Below are 23,666 nucleotides of genomic sequence, written 5' to 3'. Positions count from 1 at the left end.
ACTGATTCACTTTGTTGTAAAGCAGAAACTAACACACCATTGTAAAGCAATTATACTCCAATAAAGATGTTAAATAAGTAAATAAATAAATAAAATAAAATACAGTGTGTGTGTGTGAAAAAAAATATTCAAAAAATAAAAAAAAATTAAAAATATAAAAACTCAAGCATCCACCCTCACTCCCTTCCCCATCATTATCATTCTCCTTAACACACTGGAAAGTGGGGAGGGAGTCAAACTCACATGAATTCCTCATCTTTTGTGGTCCGTATACGCACATAGGCATCAATGACAGCTGGCTTTCGGACGGTCTCACAGCGAACATATTCTTTCCCTTCTTCATCGCGAAACGTGCGATAAATCTTGAGACAACGGCCAGTGGCAGAAGAGTTAAGGCTAGTCACAGAAGCTGTGTCATCATCTCTGTGATTGTTTCCTGATGCTGCTGAGCCTGCTGCTGCAAGGCAGAAAAAGATTTCCACAAATTCCCCCTACCACCCAAATGGCCATTTTCTTGGGGTTGAGTGGAGACCCTGAAGCTCAACATACCACAGAACTATGTTTCTACAGAAAGCATCAGTCACCACCAGCCCCAAGAATACACTGAGTTGTCCTTTCCTGACTTCATTTTACCACTGTCAGTGTTCTCATTTTTGTAAGTACAGAAAGTTCTGAAAGGATCTCAAAGAAACACGTTTGTTATATAGGGGACAGAAGAGCAGTAGCTGTATTCTGATTCCTCTGAACAACAGTGCAAGAAGAAAGTCCAAGCAGGAAGAAGTTGATAGTCACATTATAGAAAAGCACCCAAGCGAAAAAGATGGCACCACAGAAAAAATTCAGAAGGCCTAGAGTATGCTTCTCAAACTTTTAATATGAATGAATAGGAATCATCTGAGGATCTTGTTAAAATACAGATTCTAATTCAGTAGGTTTGGGGTGAGACCTGAGATGCTGCATTTCTAACAAGCTCCCATGTGATGTAGATACTGCTGGTCCAGGACCACACTCGAGGAAAGGCTTTATCACATCTTTACAAAGTAGCCAGAACAACAGAATTACACAAAGCTTTTACAGAGAGGAAACAAAGGAAAGACTACTGTGAGTGAAAATAGTCATTTAAACCTTCATCTTCAGCCTTTATCCTCTCTCTCAGTATCTACATCCAAGTTTTCAATTGCCTGCTTGACATCTATACTGGGAGTATCATGGGGACCTCAAACACCACATATTACACCTTTCCTTCTTAAACCTGCTTCTTTTTCTGAAATTTACTACTTTAATCAATGGTACCACCATCTTTCTAGCAAGCAAGAGTGAAATCTTAAGGTCCCTTTGATTTTTCTCCTCTTTTCATTCCCAGCGACCAAATCCCAAACCAGTTTAGGCCTTTCTCATCCCCACCGTCAACTTATGCAATTTTGGGTTGGTGATTTTAAACTTTTTAGGGTCTAAGGCTCCTTTGAAAATCTTCTGAAAGCCATGGATCTTCTCAGAAAAGGCACATTTGCACAGAATTGTACATGTGATTTCAGAGGGTTCATGAACACCCCCCAATTCATCCACAGATTCTGTATCAAAAACTCTTACCCTCTAGGATGAATGCCCAGAAAACTGAATTGATGTACAGCACTGATAGCCCTGGCTTGGCCAGGCCTAATACAGACAGAGGCAGTAGTGGACTGGCAACATCTCTTCAATTTGTGCCCCACAGACAAACCTAGAGTCCAGTTTGCAGAATCTCTCTACCTCATCTATAGGCTTTTCTACACTCATCCCCTACTTCTTCTGCCTCCAGCTTTACCTCAGTTATTAGCGTGGTTATTTACACTTTCTCCATCTTTCTTTTTCTTGTCTGTCTGTCTGTGAAGTCACTACCCTCACCCAGTAGCATCCGCTGCAGTTCCTTCCGCTCCTGCTCCTCCCGCTCACGTGACAGCTGAGAGCTGGTTTTCTTATTCTGCAACATGTTCTCGATGTTCTTTCCCATCTCCTCAAAGTCACTGTCTTCAGCTGAGCTGCTATCTGTGTCAGTTGATAAGATTTCAGTTGATGACAAAACCCTAAAAAGAAAAAACAATGTTAAGAAGAGGGAAACATAAATGTGTAAAACAACTGAAGAAATACAGTTTTAGTTTAGGCAAGAGTAGGAAATTGAGAAATCAACCTTAAAAAAGAAATATTCAAAACCCACTAAGACACGGGACCCTGAACAGAGAAGCTCTACAAAGTTTTCCCAGAAATTCAGTCACAAGGCAAGTTCAAAATATGAAATAGTACTGCAACTCTTTCACAATTCCTGGAAAAAGCCTGAGAAACAAATCAGTACATTGGTCATTTTTAATAGGGCATTACCATCCTCTAACCACTAAGCCTACTGTTGCCTATCACCACTATAATGGCTGCCAGGTCCAAGTAGGCCACAAAAGTTGCCATGGAACCTAGCAGTTCTTGCCATTCAAAACCTTTGCCAAGCTGCTTTGAAGGGAGTAGGTATTCCAGCAGTATTATGAATAGACACCACCCTGAAATCTCAGATACCTGACCACTAGTCACTTTATTACGTGACCTTCTCTTCACTATAAAATAATGTCTGGGACCCCTCCCCTTTCCAGCTTGGATTTTCTACAGCACTAAAACAACACACTTGTTCTGCAGGTCAAAGATGCGCTGACATTCCTCTTTGTAACGCTCTTGATGCTCAGCCACAGAAAACCTTGATCCACGGGCAAATTTACTCATGGGCCCCTCTCCAGAGCGGGCCTGTTCTGTTGACATTGTGCGTACTACATCGATCACTTCCCAGCGGGACAACTTTTTTATCTACAAGAGACACACACACACACAAATCATTCAGGGATTTCAAAGGACAAACCAGGGTACACGGTTAGAGAGTTAGACCAAAAAAACAAAAAAAAAACCAAAAAAAACAAAAAACACAACAACAATGAAATCACCCAAAGCAGGTTAAACAGAAAGCTTTGGGAAAGCTAACTCCTGAAAAAGTATCTAAGATCCAGTTTACCACAACCTACCCTACAAAATTCTCCAGATTAGCTCCTAACATCTGCCTCCAAGCTTTTCCCTCTCTATACAAAGCCCCTAGGAGCCTGTAAGTCTTCTTCTTCCACACCCACCTCTTCCTCAGGCACGCCAAATTTACGTAGAAGTTGCTTGGCATTTTTCAGTGAAAGGCGACGGAGGTCTGCATCTGTTCCTGTCACTGTCTTCTTCACTGGCTGAGGCTCCTTATCATCCTACCTCAGAAACAAAACAAGAGAGAATACTAGTAAGTTGAACTCTTTATAGTAGGCATTTAAGTCATCCTGTCAACATTTTAATGGCTTTCCAGATCCCCACCCATTCATCTCCATTCCTTAACCTCTATTTCTTCCTCCCTTGATTTTTAACCTCTAGAAATTCAGACAGTCTCACCTTCTGCTGTGTTGGTTTGTTTGGAATCTTCACATAGGAGAATCCTTCACCACACCCTGTGGGATCTGCCACCCCAGTCACCTCTAGGAGACACTTGCCCTTCATGGCAGCAATGAAGGCCCTTGTGGTATTCCAAGGAGCAGTGCGAACCTGAGGTATAGAAAAAGATTCAAAGGGTGGTGGGAAACATTTGCTCTATGTCTAGCCATACTTAGAAGGTGGGGATAATTACAATAATGTACAATTTGATGCTTTCTTAAACTGTCCACGGAGATCAATAGTTACATAAAGCTTCCCAGTACTCAGCCTGCTGTTCTTTCCTATGGTACTTAAATCATGATAGTAGAGGCCAAGATCTCAGTCAGTATAAGTAGGAATATGTGGAACAGTGGTACCCCCTTCAGCCCCATATCCCTTGGGTTTGACTGAGAGTTCTCAAAGACAGTGTTGCCCCCACCCTCACGATGCTCAAAGAGTTAAGTTAGATTGATGACCAATTGCTCAAACGCCTTCTTCAGAATGACTCTCACAATTAGATGATAAGCATGCTTTACAAAAGAACTGGCCCCAATCCCAGTAGCAATAAATCAAAGTGTATTCTACCTCTGCCACTGGTTTGGTCAAAAAGGCCTGTCCTCTCCTGGGACCCTGAATAGTGTTCATCGACCCCATTAAATAATCAGGCAGTTAAGACAAGGGGAATGTGCTTGTCCAAACAGACCAGTCAAGAGTATAAATTATTAGCTAGAAAGAGGCCAATTCTCTACTCGAGATTCAATCTTGAAGGCTATTCAACAGAATCTTTAATTTTGGAAATTCTTAGACATCCACTCATTGTTAACTCCAACCTCAAAAGAAGAGTACAACAATGCTTCTTCAGTCACTCTGCCTGACCTGACAATCATTCACTCATTTAACAAATATTTATGGAATATCTACCACATGTCAAGCACTACTTTCTCAAGGACCTCAGGTTAGTGAGGGAGAGACAAATAAACCAACAAATTCAATACTGCATGATCAGTGCCATGATAGGAAAGTAAAAAGTGCTGTATGTACACAAAGAAGGAAAGGATGGTGATCCAATCTGAATGAAGGGTGGGAGTGAGGGCAAGAGTCGGGGAAAGCTTCCAGGAGAATATAACTTGTAGATGAAGGTCAGATGACAGAGGAGTGGAGAGAAAACATTCTAGGCAGAAGGAATAGCAGTTGCAAAATCCTAGAAGACAGCAAAAAGAAATTAAGGGAACTGAATGAACTTCAGTATGTCTGGAGCTTAGAGTATAAGATGGGCAGTGACAGATGAGAGGAGGTGAGAGCTGTATTACAATACAAGACCAAAATCATGTAGAGCCTTATGAATCATGTTAAGGATTTCTTCCTAAAAGAAATGAGGACCCAAAGGAAGTCTTTGGGCAAGAGAGTGATATGACCAAATTTTTGTTTTTAAAAGATCATTTAATTTTTTGACAAATGGTACTAGAATAACTGGACATTCATATGCACAAAAATGAACCTTAATCTACACCTTGCACCCTAAACAAAAATTAACTCAAAATGGATCTAACCATAAGATCTAAAACAATAAAACCTTTAGAAAAAATATAAGAAAAAAACTTTGCAACCCTGAGTTAGATTTAAATATCTTACATATAACACCAAAACCACAAGTAACCAAGAAGATTTACAAGTTAGACTTCAGATCTTCATAAGACACTGCTAAGACAATTAAAACACAAGCCTCAGATTGGGAGAAAAATCTTTGTAAATCACATACCTGATAAAGAACTCGGACCTCGAATACATAAAGAACTCTCAAAACTTTAGAAGAAAACAAACAACTAATTAAAAATAAAAATGGGCAAAAGAGATACAGACCCTAAACCAAAGAAGATAACAGGATGATAAATAAGCACATAGAAAGATGCTCAACATCTTTAGCTATCAGGGAAATGCAAATTAAAACTGCAATGACAGACAACTTCACACCCACTATAGGCGGGCAATAATAATAGTAATAATAATAAATAGAAAATAACAAGTGTTGATAAGGATGTTGGAAAACTGGAACCCTCATACACTGCTAGTAGGAATGTAGATGGTGCAGCCACTGTGGAAAAGTCTGGCAGTTCCTCCAAAGGTAAAACAGAGTTACCATACAACCCAGCAATTTCACTTCTAGGTATTTACCCCCCCCCAAAAAAATGTATGTCCATATAAAGATTTATACATGGATATTTAAAGCAGCTTTATTCATAATAACCAAAAACTGGGAACAACCAAAATGCCCTTTGACAGGTGATTAAACAAACTGTGGTACATCCATACTGTGGTATACTACGCAGCAATAAAAGGAACAAACTATTAATACACACAACCACCTGGATGAATCTCAACATAATTAGAGTGAAGAACACAGACAATAAAAAATTTATACTTTCAATAAATGGTGCTGGGAAAATAGAATACCCACATACAAAATAATGAAGGTGGACCTCTACTTTACGCCATATACAAAAATTAACTCAAAATGGGACAAACACTGAAATGTAAGAACTAACAATGTAAAACTCTTAGAAGAAAAGACAGAGGATAAGCTTCCCGACACTGGATTTGGCAATCATCTCCTGGATATGGAACCAAAAGCACAAGCGACAAAAGTAAAATTAGGTAAACTGGACTACATCAAAATTTAAAATTTCTCAGCAACAAAGGACACAACCAACCGAGTGAAAGGCAACCTATGGAATGGGAGAAAATATTTGCATAACATATATCTGAAAAGAGGTTAACACCCAGAATATATAAACTCCTGCAACTCAACCACAAAAAGCAAACAACCCAATTCAAAAATGGGCAAAGGGCTTGAACAGACATTTCTCAAAATAAGGCATACAAATGGCCAACAAGCACATGAAAAGACACTAATCATCAGGGAAATGCAAATCAAAACCACACTAAGATACCACCTCACACCCACTGAGATAACTACTTATCAAAAAAACAGTAAATAACAAATGCTGATGAAAGTGTGGGGATGTTGGAACTCTTATACACCATTGATAGGAATGTAAAACAGTGCAGATACTTTGAAAAACATTATGGAGGTTCCTCAAAAAACTACTGATAAAAATAAAATTACCATATGATCCAGTAATTCCATTTCTGGGTATATATGCAAAAGAATTGAAAGCAAGGTCTTGAAGAGATACTTGCACACCCATGTTCATAGCAGCACTATTCACAACAGCCAAGAGGTGGAAACAATGCAAATGTCCATCAATGGATGAATGCATAACCAAAATAATGTTCCATGGTATATGTGTGTGTGTATATATATATCACAGAATATTATTCAGCCTTAACAAGGAAGGAAGGGCTTCCCTGGTGGCGCAGTGGTTAAGAATCTGCCTGCCAATGCAGGGGACACGGGTTCGAGCCCTGGTCCGGGAAGATCCCACACGCCGTGGAGCAACTAAGCCCGTGCACCACAACCACTGAGCCCGCGCTCTAGAGCCCATGCACCACAACTACTGAAGCCCGCGTGCTTAGAGGCCGTGCTCCACAACAAGAGAAGCCACTGCAATGAGAAGCCCGCGCTCTGCAACGAAGAATAGCCCCCGCTCGCCACAACTAGAGAAAGCCCACGTGCAGCAACAAAAACCCAACACAGCCAAAGATAATAAAAAACAAAAGAAAAACTCTCTCTAAAAAAAAAAAAGGAAGGAAATTCTGATACATGCTACAACCTGAATGAACCTTAAGAATATTATCCCAGATGAAATAAATCAGTGATATAAAAACAAATACTGTATGATTCCACTTAGATGAAGTACCTAAAGTAGTAAAATTCATAGGGACAGAAAGTAAAATGGTGGTTGCCAGGGGCTGGGGGAGGGAAAAACAGGGAATTACTGTTTAATGGGTAATAGAGTTTCAGTTTTGCAAGATGAAAAGAGTTCTGGAGATTGGTTGTATGACAATGTGAATGTACTTAACACTACTGACTACACACTTAAAGGTTAACATGGTAAATTTTGTGTTACATGTATTTTACCACAATTATAAAAAAAAGAGTACATGTAACTGTATGATTCCATTTATCTAAAATTCTAAAAAGTGCAAACTAATCTATAGTGACAGGAAGCACATCAGTGGTTGTCAAGGGACAGGGAGGGTAGAGAGAAGGGAGGAGAGCAGAGAAAGGGATTTCAAAGAGGCACGAAGAAACCTGTGGGGGTGACAGATACACTCATTATCTTGTCACGACAATTTCACAGGTATAAACATACAACAAAACGTACCAAATAGTACACTTTAAACATGTGCCGTTTATTGTATGTCAATCATCTCAATAAAGCTGTTTTTTTAAAAAAAGGATAAATGGGATGTACTAATAAAGATTAAAGCCGTACCTCATCATCAATCTTCATCTGGAAATCTTCCTCATTTTCCTCTTCTGGAGCAAAAAAGGACTTCTCACCATAGCCAGCATCCTGGAAGAGGACAAATCCATACGTAAGACAAAGCCCAAGTTTCACTGAATACCAAGTACAGAACACCAAAGCCCATTTTGCATAGAGAATGGATTCTGTAAAGTCTTAAGTGTACTTATCACCATTCTACATCCTTAGGCTAATACATGTGGATAGTTAAGGCCCAAAAGGAAGCGGAATAGAGATGCTCATTAACTCAGTGGGACAGAGTTGTGCTATCCCACCCCAGCTATATCTTTCCTATTTTGGCCTGATAAGGACATTATGCTTCTCTAAACCACATGTCCAGCACCATCATCATCTCTGCCCACCTGGAAGGCTATGGAAAACAACTAAGAAGTACTTTCCCTGCTAACACACCTGTCTTACAAAGAACAGAGATTAAAACCACCACCCACCAAAAACAAAAAAACAAACCACCACCCAAATGAATGAGCAACCGTTTTCAAAGCAAAAGAACATGCCCTAAGTCCCTCACTAAGCCTTCCCACTGGTATTTAGCTACAATGCAGTGTACCCCAGAACTGATGTACACAGAGTACATCATACAGTTTGACTTTATAAATAATTGGTAATAATCTAGTAACCACCATTCGTAAGCCAGTGAGAAAAGTCTTCATCCTCATCTCTCTGAAAAAAACCCATAGGCATAAGTAGTGCCTAAGAGGAAGGTGTTCACCTTCAGCCGCTGCTCTGCAGCTATCATGCTATAATAAGCGCAGCACTGCTCTGGAGACACCATAGCCCTGATCTCCTCCTCAGTTGGTAAACGAAAATCAGACTTCAGCACCCACCAGTTTGAGTCCATGCCTAGAAAGGATAGAGAAAATGAGACCATTCTGAATTCCAAAGGCCCTTTCATTGACAGCAACAGGGATAGCAAAACAGGACCGAACTAGGCAATGTCCTAGAAGGTATCAGGCCTAGCCACAGTTAGCCTGACTGTCCGGCAAAGAAAAGCCCTGCTGCTAGGTTTCCTACATCTCATGTAAGACATCCAACAATCACACTGAATTTCCTGACAGGAAAGATTAAATAGCAAAAAAAAAAAAAAAAAAAAAAAAAAAAAAAAAATTAAATAGTAATCAGAGCCTCCATAATTAGAAGATTTGCTACCTCCTTTTGATGACTTTATTATTTTTTTTCTATTTTATTAACTGTATGTTTATCCTTTTAACTGGAAGCCCCAATTCCTTTCTTGGAGAGAGGCAGAGATGACATATAATCAGTCACAACTGATGACCTGTGCGTTTGAAGTCAGCGCAGAGCTTTAGCCTCTTCCGGATGCTGCTTTCTGAATGGGATGGAAAGGCTTTTTTTATATCTTCCATTCGGATCCGCCGTGGCCGATCTTTACTCTTCCAGAACAGGCGGTAAATAAAAACCTGCCCAACAAACCGAATTTTTTTTATTTGGCAAAGTAAGGATAAAAGTCCTCCCCAGGGCCCCTTCCCCTGCTAATCCCCTATGTGTTTTGATCTTTCCTGGTGTGCCCCCAAATCCATATATCCTTTTACGTACACCCAGACCCCCTCCCTATCCTCTCATTCTTACCTGGAGAAAGTCTCGAATATGTGTATTGGCCCTTTTGGAATTGGGCCCAGGAACTTCAAACAAGGGGCACTGCTGTCCAACCACAAAAATATCCACTAATTCCCGAATATAGTAACCTTGTCTTGTGCGAATGATAAGGAAGTCAGTTTCTGGCATCTTATGAAGATAAATTGGAGCACGAAAAAGATTGTTCTCAAATGCCTAACAAAAATAAAAACACAAAAGTTATATACAGAGAAACCCTGGAAATTTAGTAAACTAATGAGAAAGGAAAATCAAGCTTGTTTGCTCTCTATCCCCATTATGACATCTAAGGTCTACTGAATAACGTAAACAAATTATAACGTGGAATATCAAATGGGATTAGACAGATAATTTTTTTACCCACTGGCTACCTTTAAGAGTCAGTAGTGGGGAAACTACAGGATTTGGATTCAGATGACACTGGCTCTGCTACTCACTGTATGATGTCACATAAATTACTTAATATCTATGAGCTTAATTTTCCTCATCTACAAAACATAGATATTTAAAACGCCTATACCTCACACGATTGCTATAAACATTACATATGAATATCAGTTTATAAACTAACAAGTACCATACTACTACCCTAGACCTAGCATAGCCCTTGACATAATATGTGAGATCAAAACATTTGTTAAGTAAATTAATAAAAAAAGAAAACAACAAAAACAACTAATGAATTAGAAAGTGCGCTAGAAAAGACAGACTAAACATGCAGGACAGAAACATTTGAGCTTGTTTAAGTAGCAGCCAGATGAGGATCAACTATCACAAGAACCTGTGATTCTAAGGAAAGACTTCTCAAAAAAATCAGAAAAGTAGAAAGAGGGAGGATCTTCAATAGATAGGTATGGAAAGAAAATTCTAAATGTGAAAAAGAGTTACAGGGGAAGGTAAAAAAGGATCTCTGAGAGACTACAAAAGTAGCCACAAAAGAAGGGGATGGACTGGTAGAAAATCTCAATAGAAAGTTACAGGGATAGGAACTCCAGGAACAGTATGAAGGTGATACTCAAAATCTGGTGGGAAATGGACTACAGATGTAAAGGATAAAACAAAAATGTGCTTTGTAGATGCTTTAAGAGAATAAGCAATAGAAACAATGGAATAAAGTAGGTACAAGAGCAGGTAAAATGGTTAAGATTGCCAAGAGAAATGAAGTGGGGCGGGAGTGGGGGGGGAAACAAGGTAGAAGAGTGCTAAAGATTTCCTCACATCATTTGTGGACATCTGTACCTTCCCTTAACAAAATATGTAAAAGCTAGGTTACCAGAGGGCATCTTTATAACCATCAGAACAAAGAGGGGGAAAAAACCATTTCACTACAGCTGGGGACTGTAAGTAGCACAGTTCAAGGTGATTCAATACTCAAAATGACCACAACTAATATAATCAAAACATACCCATCTTACACATACAAATTAAACATTCATAAATTAACTATAGTAAATTTTTTTTAAGATTTTCTTTTAATGTGGACCATTTTTAAAGTCTTTATTGAATTTGTTACAATATTGCTTCTGTTTTATGTTTTGGTTTTTTGGCCCCGAGGCATGTGGGATCTTAGCTCCCCAACCAGGGATCGAACCTGCACCCCCTGCATTGGAAGGTGAAGTCTTAACCACTGGACGACCAGGGAAGTCCCTACAGTAAATTATTAATCCCAGGTTGACCTCCCTATGCCACCCCGATGTTTCTGGACTTCTTACCACTATGTATTTTCAAAAAACTATTTCAAATTTAACTTACTGAATAACATAATAAGGAGCCAGTTTCAATAAAAAGATGCAAAAAATTTTTGGATTATAATCATTTTTAGTTTATATTGCTCTTTCCCATACTTGATGTGTAAATAGTATCTCAATCAACTAGAATTGGTCCTTTCTGGGCTGACTAGCTCCTCATCTGTCAATTTCCTTAGCAAAGAGTTACAACAGGAAATAATTCCTCACCTGCAGTAATTGTCCAGGATGGAGTGAGCCTAGAAAAGGAGATGTATGGCAGTAAACAGTTTCTCCATATTTACAATCTGGGGCTCCGGGATCTTTTCCAGGTTTCTATAAGGAATGCAGCAGACCCAGTTACTATCCCAGAATATAATCAATAAGCCTACACAAAATATTCCATGAGCATAGCATTCTATACTAATAGTACTACCTGGAAAATGGATATCGTTCTTTTCTCCCAATAAATTTCTAGTATAAAATAACAAAATACACGTTCACATATGATCACTGGATATTTAACTACAGCTATACTAACAACAAAGATTTTCTGAGCAGACTCACCCGCTTATAGTAGTTTTTAATCTTGGTTGCCATGCCAACCTGCATCATTAATGGTCCATTTTCCTCACTGTATTCTGCAAGAATAAGATCTCCATCTTTGCCTGTGAGGTCCTGAGGTGTGCGCATGAAAAACATCTCTCCACCACCTGAAGCTTGCCTCTCTTGTTCTCTCATCTGCCGAGAACAAAGACAATACAGTACAGCTACTGACAGGACAATAATTACAGAGTGATGTTGTTCACTGAGACATCAAAAACTTTTACTTGCCTTATTTTTTCCAATTTCATTGCAAAAATTTTCCAACATAAAGTCAAAACTATGAACACCTATTATCCCACCACTTAGATGTAACTTTATATTTTGCCATATTTGTTTTATCTGTAACTATCTCTCAGTAGATTTTGCTGAACCGTTTTTCAAAGTTTCAGTTATCATGGCACTTCACCGCATTTTCACATGCATCTCCCAAGAATAAGGACATTCTCCTAAATAACCACAATAACATTCTATCACATCTAAGAAAATAAGTAATTTCCTAGTATCGTCTAATATCCAGTCCATCTCTCCCGTTTGTACTTCAATGTCTTTTATAGCTGTTTTCTTCTAACCAAGATTCAATCATACCTTAGCCTTCTTTTTGATGTGCTTTAGTAAGGGCTGGACTGAGTGGGGACCTGGCTGAGATAGTGCCCCAAAAGAGTACTTCTTCAGAGGTGGGCGATGGAACTGCCGTAGTTTAATGGGCCCCATGTGGGTGGGAAAGAAGGGTTGCCGTAATTCCACAGCAGGAATTGAGTGCTAAGACAGAAATATAAGGGTTCAAATTAAACTCCAGCCTAGGCAAGATTTACCCATATCCTCCATCAGAAGAAAGCAGTGGTTCCCATTCACCACAGAAAAAATGCTACTTTTACCTGTATAATATTTCCTCCAAAGGTGCCTCGAAGACCCTGTTGCTTAGGGTAGTAATATTCATCATTGGAGAGATTCCATGGATCTTTCACTTCTGGCTGAGACATGTTCTAATGACAGATCATCAAACTTGAGTCAGACTACCCTTCTCCATTACCTTTCTTTGTTCTTCTAAACACCAAACCCCTTTTCCCTTCACAGACCTGCTGTGGTTCCTCCTTGATGACTCCTGTTTTCCCTAACAGAATTCGACTCTTCTTCAGAGATGATTCCTTCTTACTCTCCTTGGAGGGGGAGTTAGAAGTAGCCTCTTCCTTTTCATCTGGAATTTCTGAGGAAACAAAAGTCACCCTGGAGTTGTTATCCCTGAAGATTCACCTTTCCTACTGACACCTTTGCAATTCCTAACCAGATTTCTCATCCTTCTCCAGACCACTTCTAGTCCATAATCAACTCTAACCAAACTACACTCCTGACATCTCCAAGGTACTACTTTCCAACATTCCTACCTTACGAGTTTTCCCTAAACAATACACAAATACTAGAAACTGACAGCCACAACTTTGCTGTCTCAAACTGCTATCAAGAAGCTTCTAGTCTTGACCTTCCCAACCCTTCTGATTTGCTCCTGCCCCCAACATTAGCAGAGCAAGCTGTCAATTATGGAGGAGAAACACTGACCCAGCCAGTACCATACCCAAAATGAGGTTCTCATCATTGGGATCAAGTGTCAAAACAGGAGGCTCCAAGAGCCGGGGCATGGCCTGAGCATCCCAAATGATATTGTCCTCCCAGCGTCCATACACTAGCTCTTCATTGTCAATGGGAAAAATGGAGTACCAAGGTTTGTCATCATCCAGGGTTGCTGCAAAACCTAGTCAAAACATGAGGAAACAATAACAAACAAAACATTTATGCCCCCTTCAATTCTAGCAAAGGGAAAAGGAGCAAATGCTAGTAGTTACTCATGTGGCTACTGAAAAGGAACCTAAGTGGACACAGTGTATTTAAAAAAATGTTGCAGACAAAAATGTTCACTGCAATGTTTTTTTATAATAGTCAAAATTTAAACAGCGAAATGTTTAATAACGGACTGATTAAATAAATTATGGTAATAAATGATATGGTAAAATACGCTAACAATAAATGTAGTAAAATACATTACATTTAAAATACAATAATTATTGGTAAATTATGAAAACATCCATGTATGACTGCTATGTAACTAATAAAGTGTTTAGATAGAAGGAAAAAGAAAAAAAACGATTTCTTTAAGACATTTTTGGTTTTCCTCTGAATTATAAAAGAAATCCAGATTAACTCAAGAAAATTTGGAAAATACAGGAGAGGTATAAAGAAAACTGCGAAGCTGTTTGTGATCTTACAAACTAGAAGGAACCACTGTGAATCCCATAGTATATTCCCTTTTAGTAAACTTTCTGTTTTAGAGTGTGTTTTTCTTTTTCACTTATGCAAACAGGGTATCAAATATGCGACTTCATATCTGTTTTTTTTTCCATTTAAAATGAGTTTCCCATGTCATTAAACATTTTTATGAAGAGCTTTAAATGACGTAAAATAACATTACATTACGTGAAAAGCACAATATGTAAAACTGTACCTATAGGAATGAGCTCAGCTACATACACACCCAAGACAGAAGACTGAAAGAAAAATACACCAAAAAGTTAAAGCTGAGAGTCTCTAGATGGTAGGATTACCAGTGATTTTTGACACTGTACTGTATCTTCAAAGTTTTCTACGTTAAGCATAGCATACCTTTTTTGAGTGTTCACGTGTATTTAAGGAGGAAAAAAGCAAATTCTAGAATGATAAAGATAAAGGGCCTTTGGAAACAAAAGTAGACTATAAAGATAAAAGCATTGTTACAGTTCAGAAAGATCTTTAACTTCAAACTAGTTTTCACATTTTTCTAATGAGAAATCAGAGTCCAACCTAGCTCATTAACAGTGTAAAACAAAACATTACAGACTAGAATCAGGGCTCAGATCCAAAACATTTCACTGTCCCTCAGCAGCCAAGATCACAGCTAAGCCTACTTAAGACGACTGAGATGAAGGACAGTTTGTGCTGGACACAGAGGGTATAGATGCATACCTTGTTGAACATTGTAAGCCATGGCATTCCTAGTCATGCTGGAAGGAAGCCAGCCTGCCAAGCTTGCACGCTGTGGTTTTGTCCCTTTGTGTTTGACATCCTCCCCATCCCAGATGATATCATCCTCCCAATGCAGCTGTGTCACCATCAGGAAGTTTTCATCAGCCAGAAGATCAGTGCCACTGCTTTCCTCAAGTTTCCTGAAGTCCTACACAAGTAGGAGAGGAACAACACATCCCTGAATGGTCACTCGTCAGAGTTCGCACTCCAAATGCCACAACAGATACATCAAATGTGGTCCCTGACTTGAGAGAAGAACCTGATAACAAAGGGGTATCTGCCTCCTCCCACTCCTAGTCTGGCGCAGCACTCATCTCACAAACAGAATCCTTGCAGTGGGGCCAAGTTGCCAGGGTGATATACCACACCAAACAAAAGGCTTGGACACCTCAATCTCCCACCAAGGAAACCCTACCCAGTGTCTCCCCAGTTGAAAAGTAAAGTAAAACTGATGGGGCTCTGGGCACAGTGATTTCTTTCTTACATACCAGTGTTACTTACCTCCATCATTCTACATTTCATCACAGGTTCAAGTTCCATCTTTCTTAGTTTGAAGCCATAGTCAAACCCACTGCCATCTTCAGGAACACCCAGCATATCATACCACAGTCTAGCAGGACCATAACGCCACTCAGCCACTCTTGGTTTGGTGTCTGTCACTTTATCTGTATCTCCAGTTGACTGGGAAAACTTGGACTCCACAGGAGCCATCATTGTGATCTATAACAGAATAAAGTAGAAGGGGAGGAAGATATCCTGATCCCAGATGCCCTAAGGCTACAGGGAGTTAACAGGCAGGAGGGGAACTTAGAGGAGCCATAAGGATGATTCTTGAACAGGACTGGAGTTCGAATGTAAACAATGGAGGTATATCATGGCATACTCTTATCATTCAACTTTCCTACTCATCAGTGTATCACCATCTGCCTGCCCCCAATACTTTTCTATTACGACAGGGAAGGGACAGCCACTGGGATTGAAATCATGATTACTTAATGATAATAAGCACAGGACACTGCCTGCTAAGGTATTATTTTCAATTTAGACATAAGCTAGGGAGAACTCATTTGTTCCCCTCTTAGATCTTAATTCCAGATCTCTACTTTGCCTACTTCATCATCAGAGAGACACTGCTCTGGAGGTGGTGGTGGAGCGTAGTCGTAGTTCCACAAAGATTTCTGGTTGACTTCTGATTCTACTGAGCACTCCACCTCCTGGATCTGCTCTTCCTGTATTAGTTCACGGTGCTTCTTCTTCCTCTTTCTCCGAGCGCTCCGCCAAACAGATGGGACATTCTTCCCTGGTCCAAAAAGACGTAGGAAGCGTAACACCTAGAACACAAAACGTGCTTCTATGTCAGAGACTCAATGTCAGATAGGAAAACAGTAGCTCTGAGTCTGGAAACTCCCTTGAGGATTCTATTCAACTGTGAGGGAGGGATCAAGAAATGCTGAACTCAGATTTATAACATCTGCCAAGAAAGTAAAGTGTTCCTTAATAATTTGGACTAGTTCTTTTAAAACAGAAAGGACAATTTCTGATGAGAACTATATAAATCACATGTACTATCAATGCACAAAACTTTAAAAAAGGAAACCTTTAGATTCTACCCATTCCATATTCAGTATCTTAACAACACAACTCACTATCTACAAGAGGGCAGTGGTTTGCAATGTGGACATTCTCCATAGAAAGTACCTTCCCAGGACGAAATTCTGGGAAAAGTTCTGTGACACTCGGCAACAGCTTGGTGGCATCATGCTGCATAATCCCAGCCAATGGTAGGGTCAGCTTTCCATCCTCAGATTCTGCCTGTGTTGCTTCCTGAGGTCCCATCTCAGATTCTGAGTCAGAGGAACTACTGAAGTCCACTTTCTCTGAGGCCAAAGAGGAAGGGGCAATGATGGAGGGCAAGATGATGCCTTCTCCATCCTCAGACACTGCAACAAGGAAGAGAAACCCCTTTGGCATGTAACTGTGAGCATATTTCCTCAAATTCAGCCAACACCCACTCTAGGCTTAAGCATGGCTCAATGGCAGGGGATACAGTTCCAAGCACCCAGATTACTAGTAGGCAACCCAGAAAACTCATTCCAACTCATTATCTCCCACCATCCCCAACTCACCTTGTACCCGGTACCCTGGGGTTGTGATGAGAGAAAACAAACACTATTACTACATTTACTACTTTCTGTAAGTATATTAGGTTAAAGAAATGTGACCAATAGAAAAATTACATAACACTTTTATACCAGTCAGGCCTTATGTCCGATTCAGGGACCCATAAACTGGAGAGATTTTTTTTTTAAGCCCACAGGGTAACAATGAAATTATTTAGCATAAAATAAGATCTATGCCACAAAGTTACCAAATGCTACTTAGCCTGCAGACTAAAAAGGAAATGGCTTAAAACTCTAATAGGAGACACTTAGGTTGACATAAGCCTCAAAATACAGGAGATCAAAGACACTGCTCTTCCCCAATCTTCTAGCCTAGAACAGGGTTACTTACTGCTGTTGCAGACATAGGAATAGGTGAGATGATCATTAAAGACCCTGCCTTTGAAATCTCTGACTCTGACAGCTGGCTCTAAATGATTTATACACATTCTAGATGCCTTCCTATTTAATCATTTCTTTTAAAGAGAGTCATCTAAACAGGTAGTTTCCAAATACCAGTACAGATCAGTTGCATCAGAAATTACTTGGGGGAATTCTCTGAAATCCCTGAGCTCTACCTCAGATCTTCTGAATCAGATTCTCCAAGGGTGAGAGTCAGAAATCTGTATTTTTTTAAAAGACTCAAGGTGATTCTGATGGGCAGCCAGATTTGAGAACCACACTGACCTAAACTACTTTTTCTTGAGCGCATGTTAAAATACTGTTGTCAAATGTTTTAAAAGTAAAATTTCCCTTTAATACTGAAATTTGAAAATTGTATGAATCACTTCTAGAAGTTGTGTCCTTTCCTAGCAGCTTAATTTTAATAGTCCCCTATGAGCATGCCAAAAATTTGGACCAGGAATGGAACTTGCTCCTTAGACAAAAATAGACAGTCTCTACTTACCACCAGTAATAGCATCCTGGTCCTTATCCTTCTTCATTGGTCCTGGGGGTGGAGGTGGAGGAGGCATCAACTTGCAATCAATGTCTTCACAATCAGCATCATAGTCATCCTCATCATAATCTAATAAAACCAAGAAAGTGGTTCAATATCCAGAATGTCACACAACAGCCTTGAGCTCCCTTGTCATTCAAGAATTTAAAGTATCGCATGAAGAACTAGGCAGATGCCTTGAGAACACACAAGAGATGCAGCTTCTGCCTTCAGAAAGAGATGACACCATACCACCAAGTGCTGTTAACACCATGTATATCTCATACAGGAATTTAGGAAGCTCCCAAGAACTGTTTAAAACCTTTGCTCCTTCTCCTGGTCAAACCCTGTTCCTTTATTTTCATGCTACTCAATCTCGTAACTGAATTTAACATTCTTCTTTCCTCTGTCAGCTTAAGACTGGACTTTTTTCTCACCTCCCAAGTCTTTGACAATTTTTTTCTGTCTACCTTCTGTAGCCTGTTATTCTTTTCACTACCCTTTAACCAGTGGCATCACTCAATACTTAGTCCTGAACACTCTGCTTTTATTCCTCTATACACTCTCCATTCCCTTTCTAAAGAATCACCTTTATCCAGATTAAACTCAAATCTGTTGTCTTGCCCTGACTTAGCCCCTCTACAATTGCACTGCATGTTCTGCTGCCTGAAGAGCTTTTCCATTCATATATTGAACAACTGCATTCCGTATCACACTGAAATAACCTTCAACTCTTTTAAATTCCCTTTTGTTACTATCAATACCACCTCCATCCTCATTTACCCAGCTTATAATTTTAGCCTCCTGTCTCCTTCATCAATCTCTTACCCCCAACACACCTTTTCCAATCAATCATTAATAGTAGTCATTATAGCAACTTCTATTCACTGAGCTCCCATTATGTGCCATGTACTTTTAGTTATTTTATCTATAATCCTCCCAATAATGCTGCAAAGTAGGAATTATTCTGAGATACAGAAGCGAAGTGACTTAGGCTCATACAGTTTTAAGTGACAAAGTCAGAATTCAAGCCTGGTTTAACAACAAAGTGTCTTTCCAACACGCTTCCTCACTCACCAAGTCCTACTGATGTTTTATCAGCAACTCTCGAGTCTGACCCTGCCTATTATTTTCCACAATAGTCACCCTACTCCAGACCTTGATAACTTTTGATAACTTTACATCTAGCCCATAAGAACTGTCTCCAAGTTAGTCTGCCCCTTTACCCTTTTTCTAGTCAACACCCCAAAGCAACAAGCATCACTTTTCATTTTCATTTAGGAAGGAAAGACAACTAACATTTATGGAGCATCCACCATGACACTGTTCTATGTAGGTGCTTTCATACCATGTGATAATGAACTTGAATTCCCACCAAAGTCCTATTAATGAGGTAGGTATTAATACACTTATTGCAGAAAGAAACCTGACGGATTATTACCAATGAGAAATCCAAGCCTCAGAGACTGAGCAACTTTCCCAGGGTCAAACTAAATATGGAGTTGGGACTTGAACCTATGACATTCTGACTCCAAAGTCCATCTTCTTTTCATTATACCATCCTGCTTCTTACTCAACAATCTATATCAGTTTACAATTCTTTATGGCAGCAAACCCCAAGTAATGCATACATAAAGGTGCTGTCAAATTGCTCTATGGTTGGTTCTTACTATTTGGTGTATGTTTTCCACTCCTTCCAAGAAAACCTGCTGGCCAATTCCCCCCACGCTACTTGCTTATTTCTATCTCCAAACTGTTATGCAAGCCATGTTTCCAAACCACAATACCCTGCTGCGTCCGCTTCATCAAACCTTATCTTTCAAAATTTTGCTCAAAATTCACCTCCATGAAGCCTCTTCTAATGACCTCCATCTACTTCTAATTATTCCAAAGAAACACCCTTATCAATCAAGCCGTGTGAAGGGGCCAATGCCAGGGAAGGAGGAAGCTAAGGGCATAGATGAAGGTACCCTCAGAGGACAAGAGAACTTGGAAATGAGCTTCCCACAGTACTGAGACTCTATCAAATACAGCATCCTCCTTTTCCAGGAGGTCAGCTCACACAACCCAACTAAGAACTCCCCACCCATCCTCTTCCTTACCATCCCTAGCCAAGACAACAAATCCAAAACTGAAAATTACAACATGCCCTGAAAAATCAGAGCTGCTACCACCTCCCCCTCAGCCTAAGCCAGGGTGCTCAAACAAATAGTTATGCTATTTGACTTAGTTAGTCTGGCAGCCCTTCAAAATTAAGTATAACACTCTATACAGAAATATGAGCTGGCAACTGGTTTATGTCTTCTTATTACGAATAATTATGTTTTGCATTCATTTACCTCACCTTCCCCAAATGATAACAATATCCCTGAAAGTAAGGCCTGTATCTTCTATTTTTCTAGGTTACTTCTTGTGTATGTGGTGCAGTTAATTCTCTTTATATAAGAAGCACCCAAATCTATTAACTGGCTCTGAAGAAACTAAGTTCAGCTCTTTACCAAAGTTTTATCTATACTTCTCAGCAGCCTGAAATCTAATTCAAAGAGGTGGATAATGAATAAACAGTGAACAACTTCATACAAAAGTCCCAAACAGTGAAAGGTAGTATAGGGCAGTGTAAAGAATGAACTAGGATCAGCAAGTCTAGGTTCCAGACCACAGAGCCGAGCTCCTCAAAAATCAGAAAATGGATTTTATTATCTTTGTACTTTACTATCACAGTTTATAGCACATAACGGGTGCTCAATGCCTAATAAACTGAAATGCTGAATTAGTCAAGGTCTGCCACTAGCTAACTACAGAACTTTTGATAAAGTTCCACATTTTACTAAAGTTTTCTGAAGTTCCAGGTTTCCATATGTATGATGAGGTTAAGAATAAATAATCACTAAAACCCCTTCAAACTCTGACATTTTGATTCTATAATGTAGCACCTTATACCAGGGAGGAAAACCTATGTTGTGAGCAAGCATTAAGCGCACTGTGTCAGCATACAGGTAGTGAGTGATTAACAGAAGTTGAGCCTATAAATACATGTGCTCGTTTATATACAACATAGCATACTTGATCTTTCTTGAACTACCAATTCCTTGAGAGCAAACACTGAGTTTAAATAGCATCTAAAACAGTACTGTGAACCCCATAGGTACTCAAATACCAGATGATAAGGAGAAAAGAATTATCATCCTTATTTGGCATTCACCAAGAATTTGGGACTAACCAGTATAAGGAATAAAAGCCTGAGTATAGTAACGCTGCCCCAGAACACAAAAGAGGACAGCAGCTACTTGGAACTGAGCTGACAAAGGGAGAGAAGCAAAGACATAAAGAGCAGAAACAATGACAGAAAGCTTGGATAGAAACAAAATGGACTACACAGCAAGAAAATGTACTGGAGTGCTCTTACTGATGGCACCAAAGAATCACCTGCATGGCAAAGGGGCTGCAAGGTCCCCATTGTTTGCTGGTATCTTCGGCTTTCATCTTCTGCTACCTCATTAATGTCTGAATAGTCCACAGCATCTTCTGTACTCCTGATCCATCCTATAAATAAAAGGGGGGGTAGATCTAAACAAAGAGCAAGAAACTTTCACTCCCTTAGATAATTCCCATTGAAAAGTACATGTACAGTAAGTGGCTAGCCTCCTCCCCCGCCTTACTCCCCATGACCCAGACTTCACCTTCATCATTTACCAGGGCACCGTCAGTCCCAATCAATTCTTCATTTGCTGTGAGTTCAGTGATCAGGCTGCCCAGACCCAAAGCCCCCAAGCCTGCCAGGTGCTTCTTACACTCCTGAAAAACGGACAGCACCAGAATCAAAGACAATACCTAAACCTAAGTTTCCCACACCACAAGGCTTATTTCCCAGATCCACGACAAAGCTATAAATCCATCTGAAAAACGACTCGGCAGCGTGCTAAAAGCAGCATCACATCTGAGAACTGTAAAGTACATCTTCCACTAAACTCCACATTGATCAGACCTTTATTAACACATCATGTCCAATTTCATCACCATCCTTTAAACTAATGCAAGGAAAGATTATTCAAGGAACCCCCACCAAGACTAAATAAATGGAACAGCAGTTGCCTGAATAAAGGCTAAGGAAACTGAGGTCATCCCGATCAGAGAAAGCAAGGCAAGAACTTTACTGCTGTCTTTATTGTGTGTTGCAGGGAATGAGGAATATTGGTCAGTATTTTCTCCTTGAGAAGACGAACTTAAATGAAGATAGGTGAGCGTCAGGCACAAGAAACTATTTCATGAATGTCAGTGAACGGTGGGAAAACTATGTAAGAAGTGCACTGGGACCAGAAGGGGTCTGCCCTGGATGGTTTGAACACTGGCTGTTCTAAGAACTGGGACCTGAACCACGTGATTTGGTGCAGGTCCTGTCCTCTCGCTCTAGAGCCACTTCTAGTCAGCGATGGCACAAACGCAGTTTCAAGAATCTCCAAGGTTCTCGTAGCAAAGGTTTGAAAGCACTCTCACTAGGTTAAGCTATTTTTCCATCTAACTAGCTCCAACGCCACCCATGTCAGCGCCGCTGACGTCCCACAGCTTGCCTACTGTTCTCTCGTCTCCACCCTCGCCCAAACTGAGCCCCCTCGCTCTCCGTTACTGCACAATCTACTAGCATGGCAACCGCTTCTCTGCTCCTCTTCGCGTACGTTAAGTGCGCCCTCTCATTGAGGGAGGGCCGCATCGCCCTCTTTTTCCGGTTCCTAAGACCACTCAACTCTCCTCGCTCCACCTTTTCCTTAGCCGATCCACCCCCAGCCCTATCCCCACGCCCACCCCCTCACATCATCCAAGACGCTTTCCCCCTCCAGCTGCCCGGCTCCATTGATGTTGCCGAAAAGGAAACCGGTTAAAGAAAATGGGCCGCCTCCAGCGGAATCTTCATCGCTGTCCGTGTCTGACATGATGGCGGTGTCGGTGCCGGCAGCCGCTACGCGGGGGGACAGCAAAGCCCTGCTTCGCCCCATAGACCGGAAGTAAAAATCCGTGTCGCCCAGAAGTGACTCACAGAGTTCAGTGACCCTACCAGCCCTACCGGATGCGGAATAAAGAAAAAAAGAACCGGAAAGGCCGCCAGTCCTACGAGAAAGGAGAATTGGTGTCACTACCTTACTAGAGGCTTTTGATTGGACTATACGCGATCAGGAGGCTGGATCTGTGAAAAGCGGTTAGTCAAAGAAAACGTTCGGTCCCGCCCCCTTCCACTTATCTAAGCAGGAGCTGTCTCAGTGCACTGGGGGAGAGTGCTTCCTAGGTCACGTGATCTACGTCCTGGTAACCGCACGTAACCACGCCACAGGACCCGGAAGTAAAGATTAGAACCGGTTTTTCTCGTCTGTGTTATCTCCTGTACTGTTTCGTTCCAAAGAGAAACTGGCAGTGTGCCAAACGTACCTTTGCAGTTAGTTGTTTTGAATTGACATTTACCCTTAGAAATGGATTTCCTCCCCCCTTTTTTTTTCGGGAAATGTGAAAGGAAAAGATAAGCAAAACGAACAGGCGACCCTTCACCTAGATTCACAATTTTAACATTTTGCTAGGTTTTTTTTCCTGAACCATTTAAAAGTGGGTTACAGATATCGTGATTCTTCACCCCTAAAAATAGACTTTTTTCTACACAACCACAATACCATTAGCACATCTTTAAAACTTAACA

At 40.3% G+C, this 23,666-nt stretch overlaps 1 protein-coding gene across 6 annotated transcripts in view; it reads right to left on the bottom strand.

Moving 5' to 3' along the window:
* Positions 1-22,986, bottom strand: part of TAF1 (TATA-box binding protein associated factor 1) — an 87,502-nt gene extending 64,516 nt beyond the window's left edge. For 2 of the 6 annotated variants that reach the window (XM_028482947.2, XM_028482945.2), the window contains exons 1-23: positions 22,795-22,984; positions 21,667-21,781; positions 21,413-21,529; positions 17,957-18,076; positions 16,589-16,830; positions 16,003-16,221; positions 15,392-15,610; positions 14,831-15,038; positions 13,410-13,586; positions 12,916-13,043; positions 12,715-12,822; positions 12,425-12,598; positions 11,801-11,974; positions 11,465-11,569; positions 9,486-9,686; positions 9,175-9,316; positions 8,611-8,741; positions 7,851-7,931; positions 3,436-3,585; positions 3,138-3,257; positions 2,648-2,823; positions 1,885-2,063; positions 244-457 (exon numbers count right to left, since the gene is read on the bottom strand). In XM_028482947.2, the coding sequence (XP_028338748.1) occupies positions 244-457; positions 1,885-2,063; positions 2,648-2,823; positions 3,138-3,257; positions 3,436-3,585; positions 7,851-7,931; positions 8,611-8,741; positions 9,175-9,316; positions 9,486-9,686; positions 11,465-11,569; positions 11,801-11,974; positions 12,425-12,598; positions 12,715-12,822; positions 12,916-13,043; positions 13,410-13,586; positions 14,831-15,038; positions 15,392-15,610; positions 16,003-16,221; positions 16,589-16,830; positions 17,957-18,076; positions 21,413-21,529; positions 21,667-21,781; positions 22,795-22,977 (3,683 nt within the window). In that variant the 5' untranslated portion in view covers positions 22,978-22,984. Of the gene's footprint in view, positions 1-243; positions 458-1,884; positions 2,064-2,647; positions 2,824-3,137; positions 3,258-3,435; positions 3,586-7,850; positions 7,932-8,610; positions 8,742-9,174; positions 9,317-9,485; positions 9,687-11,464; positions 11,570-11,800; positions 11,975-12,424; positions 12,599-12,714; positions 12,823-12,915; positions 13,044-13,409; positions 13,587-14,830; positions 15,039-15,391; positions 15,611-16,002; positions 16,222-16,588; positions 16,831-17,956; positions 18,077-21,412; positions 21,530-21,666; positions 21,782-22,794 lie in introns of all 6 variants that reach the window. The other 4 variants (XM_055081571.1, XM_028482948.2, XM_028482943.2 and 1 more) reach the window with 4 other exon arrangements.
* Positions 22,987-23,666: the final 680 nt, after the last annotated feature.

This window comes from Physeter macrocephalus, chromosome 21, assembly GCF_002837175.3.
Source record: "Physeter macrocephalus isolate SW-GA chromosome 21, ASM283717v5, whole genome shotgun sequence".
In the NCBI taxonomy this organism is placed as follows: Eukaryota; Metazoa; Chordata; class Mammalia; order Artiodactyla; family Physeteridae; genus Physeter; species Physeter macrocephalus.
Note: the sequence above shows the minus strand (reverse complement) of the source record. Positions and strands in the feature narration are given on the sequence as shown.